The following is a 6,887-nucleotide window of genomic DNA, read 5'->3' on the forward strand; positions in this document are numbered from 1 at the left end:
ATCTTTCACTACATATTAATAAAAATTATAATAATTGAATATTAATAAAGTAGACGAATCAAACAAGACCCCACATGACTATATTTTTTCTTATATATTGAGAAAAATCTAAAAGATTATCTCTAATTGTGAATAGTGTCAAGATTCTAAGTAAGAAAGATAAAAAAAATACAAAGGAAGTATTATTATTTACTAGTACAATTGTTCAAAAGAATTATTATTGTTGTTGTTGTACTTATTAATTATTAATATTGGTAATTAATATTAATCTTGTTGTTACCATTATAAATGTCATTGTTATTATTATATTAAGTTATTTTGTTATTAAATAACAGAAAATTAAAAGTCACGTGTTAAGAACATAAGATTGATGCAAAAATAAGAAATATATAAAATATGATATCTCAAATTCATGACAACGAAACTACTAAGTTCGGATTATATTTCAAAATAAGCTAAGTATGAGATACAAATTATAAATTTAGATTCGGTATATCTCTTCCTACCGAATTCCAAATCTCTCTAGCTATTTGAAGTTGCACGATATTTATTTATTTTTTGCTCAAGTCATAGTTGTTTGTATATCTTATTTTATTTTATATGGAAAAAAAGAGTTGAGTTCGCCGACTTCTCAAGTGTGAAACTTTTTTTAAGGGAAAATGTGAAACATTGTATAAGTGCTCTTATAAAATAATGACTTGAGTTATATAATTATTTTTAGTAAAAATAATAACTTGAGTTATATAATTATTTTTAGTAATAATAATAATTATGATTATAATTATTTTTAGTAATAATAATAATTATGATTATAATTATTATTGTTGTTCTTATAATAATTATAATAATAATTATTATTAATAATAAAAGTTGTGTAAAAGTTGTAATAGAAATAAAATGATAATAATATTAATACTATAAAGTAGATCTTATAATGTATTGCATAATAATGATTTACAAAGTAATAATATAATAGTAATAATATATTTTATAAAAGATAAAATCTTGTAAATCAGATCCACTACTACAAAAAAGGCCTAGGAAACCGGTTGAAAATGGCCTAGGAAACCGGACTATAACACATCTCCATCTCACAGGTGTCCTAGGCTAAGAGATCGGTTATAATGCCTGGTTTCCTTGTTTATTTAGGAGACCAGTTGACAGGTAAAACCAGTCTCTTAGATAAGTATATATATAATATATAAAGAGGTTAGGAGACCATTTAACATTAAAAACCGGTCTCCTTGCCTTACTCTTTGAAACCATTTATTGACCGCAACCGGTTTCTTAGGTTTAGTAAAATGTTACAATACATACATTATCCTGTATTTGTGGCTCTTCGTATATACGCTTTTTTTTTCTAATAAAACAATTTATTTTTATTTTTATTTTTATTTTTTTGACAGGTTTGTATAACAATTTATAAATAGCCACAACAATATTATTAAATATAAATTCTTGCTTGCTTTATTCATCATGTCAAAAAAAAAAATATTTGCTATATTTAATTTATATACAAAATAAATTATATTCAAAACATCAATTTCTTCTAATAATGTCTTAAAATAAAATTTCTATAATCTAATGCTAGCTACTAAAACTAAAATTCGAAAATAATTAAATAATATGTACAATTCAAACTTGGTCGTGTCTTCAATCTCCATCGTCTTGTGTTTGATTGTTTAAATAATCCACCCACATATCTCTTAACTCGTCAATCATCTCTTGGGAATAAGTGCTAGGAATCCCTGGAAAGTACTACAAAATAATTTCAGATAATTATAATTAGAATTAGTATAAATATGTATTTTATTAGTATGAGCAACAATAACATTCTCCTCGTTCCTCACAAATGTTTTCAATCCCAAAAAATTATTAGATGTTTATGAGTGACAAAAAGTTACCTTATCAGGAATTAATTGCCGTTTACTTGCGATAGTTTCAATCATGTAACGACAAACATAATAGCCACAATCCTTAGAGCCTAGAGCTTGACGAGGACACTGTCATGAAAAAGTTCAGATAAATCAACACTTGACATAACTATTTCAAATCAAATGTGTCATTACATGTAGTATAATTTTAAATATATTATTACACAAACCTGTATTTTGTTCCACCTTACAGGATTTTTTTTCAATTTCTTGACGTCCTTTCGATGAACCATGCTAAATTTTACAATACCTCTGAGAAATTTTCACCTAATATAATTAGATGAAGTCATTGATAATAAGATAACTAAAAATATTAATAGACTATGATTAGGTCACATACTCATTAATGATCCGTTCAGCAAAATCACGAATATAGTCTGCTCCACTAGGATCAAGCCAAAAAACTGTTCCGTTCCAAGGGCTTATGACAGCTAGCATCCAATGTCGACTATATGCAACTTATTAGCAAAGGCAAAAAAAATACTCGTATCCACTAATTTAGATCAAATTTCAATAAATTACGCATATATACACTTACTCTTCATGGAAAGGTGCAAAAAATAGTTGATTAATGTTCTTGCCTCCATTGCACCCGAAAACACGACATAAATAGTCAGATCGTTCTTCTTCTATAGTTGGAGTCCATGAAGCTATATAATTAGGATCACAAAATCCATACACCCCAGATATGCCATCTTTCTGACATGATTCACTTAAGTGCCTAGCATAACAAAAAAAAATTAAGTACATAGAGACACTTATTGAAATCGTCAATTATCTAGAAAAAAATCACAATTAAAAGTCAACTAAATAAATACTTCATGTCCTCGAAACAAAAATACATACTTCATGAGAATCGACATGTGAGCTGATCCCATCTCTCTTTGGAAGCACCAATCCAGCATGTCTTCATAATCAAGCCTTACCTCTTGCTCGTTGTAAAACACGCTATCCGGGATCGATAATATGATGTTTCCACGCGTCTTTTTCATCACCATAGCTTCTTTCTTCAAAGTCCTCAACAAATCGGTGGTCACCTTGGCATGATCCTTATCAGTAATGTCATACTTCTGAGTAGTTGATGTTTCTGAAGCTGGTGATTTTGAGACAACGTCATTTGCTGCCTGTTTTTATACTTACAAGCAAACAAAAAAAAAAATTGATTAATTGAGTTGCAAAAGCTACATTTGTAATTAAGGCATTTGTACTTGCATAACCTTGATAGGAATGTACCTTTGTCTTTGGAAAAATTAAGTGAGCAGGCCAAGAAACAAAGGCACACTTTGCTTGGCACACTACACTACACTCCTCATTGGGACATGGCAATGGTGCAGTTGGCACAATATCTTTGGTAATAGAGACTCGACGATAATCGTGTGATAAAGAGGTGAAGTGATTCAAAGTCACTTCTGTTGACCCCAGTATGTGCACTTGTCCAATTGCAACAATTTGAATCTCAAACTCATTCTCAATCGCCAAGCAACAATCATGAATACCCTGGTCCGATTTTTATAGACAATTAAATTCAGGAAGAAGTTATGAATCTGAATGAATTGATCGTAAATGACTAATGTGAAATAACATGGGAAATGCCACAAACTAAAGGGGATATACTTAGTTTCATAACACACAAAAAATATATTACAATTTCTCTTATCTACTATTTGCAGTTTGCACTACATTTGAGAAGAGCAAGCACATACGCTAAGAGCAAGCACATACGCTGCAGTTCATAAATTCCTCCACTATGTTTCAGCATCGCAAATAGTGAGTACAGACTCCAGATAACTCACAGGCTACTATAAATTGATGCAGTTGAAACCTCCTCAAGAATGATTTCAACCAAGGCTGAAACTTGACTGAGTCTAAGAATCAAGATGATAGTTTGGAAAATTCATCAGAAATAAAATTGCAATTACTTAAGGCAAAAGACTCCAAGATCTAAGAAAGGGGACAGAACATTAAGTAGGAGAAAGCATTATAGTAGTTTAAGGAAAAAAAGAAGAAAGCTAAGTGCAATTCACTAAAGCCTTGAAGCAGCAACAATTCATGTTAAAAAAAGAAAAAAGAAAGATAGAATTTGGATTTTGGAGATGTAAATTAAGTTAAACAGATAAGCAACATAAACCAGTAACCTTTACACGCACAGGCTGTGTATGGGGTGGGCAGTGCATGGGGTGGGCAGTGCAGAGAGGTGGGGAGTGCAGGGAGGTGGGGAGTGCAGGGAGGGGGGTAGTGCAGGGAGGGAGGGAGGGGGTAGTGCAGGGGGGGGGGTAGTGCAGGGAGGTGGGGAGTGCAGGGAGGTGGGCAGTGCAGGGAGGTGGGGAGTGCAGGGAGGGGGGGAGTGCAGGGAGGGGGGTAGTGCAGGGAGGGAGGGAGGGGGGTAGTGCAGGGAGGAGGGTAGTGCAGGGCCTAGGTTTTAGATAATCTATGGACTGTGGATTGCAAGGATGGGTTTAGCACTAATAGTTTTATTGCCATCCTTTGGGCTATTTGGTTGCACAGAAATGACGTAGTCTTCGCGAGAATATGAGTTAATCCAGCTGCAATACTGGACAAGGTCATGGTTTTGATGAGTGAGGACTTCCAACGGGATCTGAACTCCCAACATTTAGTACAGTACAGACTCAGATCAAATAAGGGAACACTGGAACCTGAAGACCAGCAAACTGCTGAGGATTTCACATCTGATCTCTGCAAGCTTGAAGCTGATGTGGCTTGGAAAAAAACTACGGAACAGGGCTACGAGGCGGGAATTGGATGGCGAGGCACCTGCAATGGTAAAGTTATGTTCCAAGGGAATGACAGGATACTGGCCACATCAGCGTTACAGGCGGAGGCTCATGCTGTTCTTAGGGGAATTGGGATCTATATTGTTTGATTTTTGTGGTCATGTAAACATTTACCTGTGCTGGTTACTTGTGGCCTTATGGGAGAAGTCATTGACAATTCATGTATTAGTCCAGTACATCAAAATCAACAAGTAAATCATGATAAACCTGCTGAGCAGTCCAGTACATCAAAATCAAAAGTAAATCATGACAAACTCTAACAGAAGAATGTTCTAAAAAGTTGAGAGAAAAAACAGTGAGGAATATAGTACTGAGTACTGACAGGAATATATACTGTAATATGCATCATGGCGGCTTATCTGTTAATAAAGCTCATACTGTCAGAGTTGGAACATGTGTTTTCTTCTCTATAGCAATATTGGTCTGGGAAAGTATGTTTTTATGATGAAATTTATGTTTTTGGGATCAAAGCATAAACTAGACAGACCTTTTTTAGTGGTACCTGAGTTACATACTTGTAAAGGCAAAGTGAAGTGAAAATCCATATAGTTGGGAACTAGCCCAACAAATACCCAAGGAGAGGGTAACTGTGTAACAAGGGAACATTGTTTAATATATTGCTTCCCTGAAACTTCCTTTAATAAAAACTCCTCCGAGTTGCATTTAAATTTACAGAAGTTTCATCTAAATAACTGTGTAATAATGGAAACTTCCACCAGGTTAGCATTTATGTTTGTGGAAGTTTCAAATACATCACTCTGTAGTAACAGAAACTTGGATTTATTTTTGGGACAATCTGAATGACAAATAATATAGGACAGAGGGAGTACTAACCAAGAACCAAGGGGAGAAGTTTGAAGCAATCCATCCAGCAATAAACACCCAGCATCACAGTTTTCATTTGCAAATAGCTGATACTTATTTTCGTTTGTTTCTTTCAATTTATATATATCAATCTTTAGCGTACCTTCATGGTACAGTAACTTGATTGTTGTTGATCGAATTCTTGTTGGATCTATACTATTTTGAGAGTATGTAGTGAGGGCTAATGGCAAGCATAGGTGGGTTTGATATCTCACTTGCTATCCTTCTATAGTTTTTTTTTGAGGGGAAAAGACTATCTTTTATAGTTAATTATAAACTGAAATACAGTTACAGAACTGCAGATTGTTACCACAAACAACAAACACACTTAATAGCACTGCACTACAATAATCAATTACTATAACAACATCTAATAAGACTCACAATTCTTCTGACACAACAATATTGGATAGAACAGAGGTAATAAGAGAGATATGGAGGAGTTATAGAGTCAGTATCAAAGAGCTAACATCATAATGTTTCTTCCACAGCTAACACAGTGATAAATTAGGCAGCAAAACATTGGAATAAGTGCAAAACAGCAGCATTTTAAGAAAAGCATAGGTATGGAGGAGCAAAACAGCAGCAAAACATATTGGATAGAACAAAATTAATATCAGAGATATGGAGGAGCTATAGAGTCTTCATACCTGAGGCAATTTATGTTCACTAATAGGTTTAGCGTCGTAGTCCATTTCGCGCAAATGAATACTCGTGGGGGAAGGATCGGGCAGCTGATAGTGAAGCTCAGGTTCTTGTTGAGTTACAACATTCTCAGGCCAACGAACAACATAGGGCTCGGGCTCGGGCTCAGGTTCGGGATCGGGCTCGGGCTCGGGCTCTCGCTCTTGGTTTTGGGGTTGAGATTTCAAAGGGCTTAACATACCTTTAGACAATATAGAAAGCCCATTACCTCTAGTTAGTAATTGAGTGAAGAAGCCATCTTTTTGCCCTTGTCCAGTTAAGATGCTTTGTTGTATCCCTGCAGATACTTGGCCATCTCTATGACCACCCAAACCACTAAACTGCCCACCACCTTGGCCACCAAAAGTCCCTATTATACTTGCACCGGCCATAAATTGTTTCATCTGCTCTTGGGTTAAGCATGACATCATAAAAGTCATCATAAATTGTTGGTTGTCTTTCATATGTCTCATCTCTGACATAAGGTTAGTTATTTCGGCTCGCATCTGACTGGGTGGTGTTGGACGAGAAAATCCAAAGTACTCCGTGTTTGTGATGCCTGACCCAACACCCCTAACACGTCCACCATGCTCGGGCTTCTTGAGTGCTCTAG

The 6,887-nt window shown here is 34.8% G+C and overlaps 2 protein-coding genes across 2 annotated transcripts; both read right to left on the reverse strand.

Moving 5' to 3' along the window:
• Positions 1-1,490: 1,490 nt before the first annotated feature.
• On the reverse strand, positions 1,491-2,787 carry LOC130590365 (uncharacterized). Its single transcript, XM_057392583.1, has 5 exons — positions 2,473-2,787; positions 2,275-2,382; positions 2,105-2,186; positions 1,905-2,003; positions 1,491-1,758 (listed from the first exon to the last, which is right to left on the reverse strand). Exons 1-5 carry the CDS (start codon positions 2,682-2,684, stop codon positions 1,654-1,656), a joined length of 606 nt encoding a protein of 201 aa, XP_057248566.1. The 5' UTR covers positions 2,685-2,787; the 3' UTR covers positions 1,491-1,653.
• A 2,104-nt stretch (positions 2,788-4,891) lies between these two features.
• Positions 4,892-6,666, reverse strand: LOC125494805 (uncharacterized). Its single transcript, XM_057392953.1, has 2 exons — positions 6,241-6,666; positions 4,892-4,933 (listed from the first exon to the last, which is right to left on the reverse strand). Exons 1-2 carry the CDS (start codon positions 6,664-6,666, stop codon positions 4,892-4,894), a joined length of 468 nt encoding a protein of 155 aa, XP_057248936.1.
• Between the last annotated feature and the right edge of the window lie 221 nt (positions 6,667-6,887).

This window comes from Beta vulgaris, chromosome 2 (assembly GCF_026745355.1).
Source record: "Beta vulgaris subsp. vulgaris cultivar EL10 chromosome 2, EL10.2, whole genome shotgun sequence".
Taxonomy (NCBI): Eukaryota; Viridiplantae; Streptophyta; class Magnoliopsida; order Caryophyllales; family Amaranthaceae; genus Beta; species Beta vulgaris.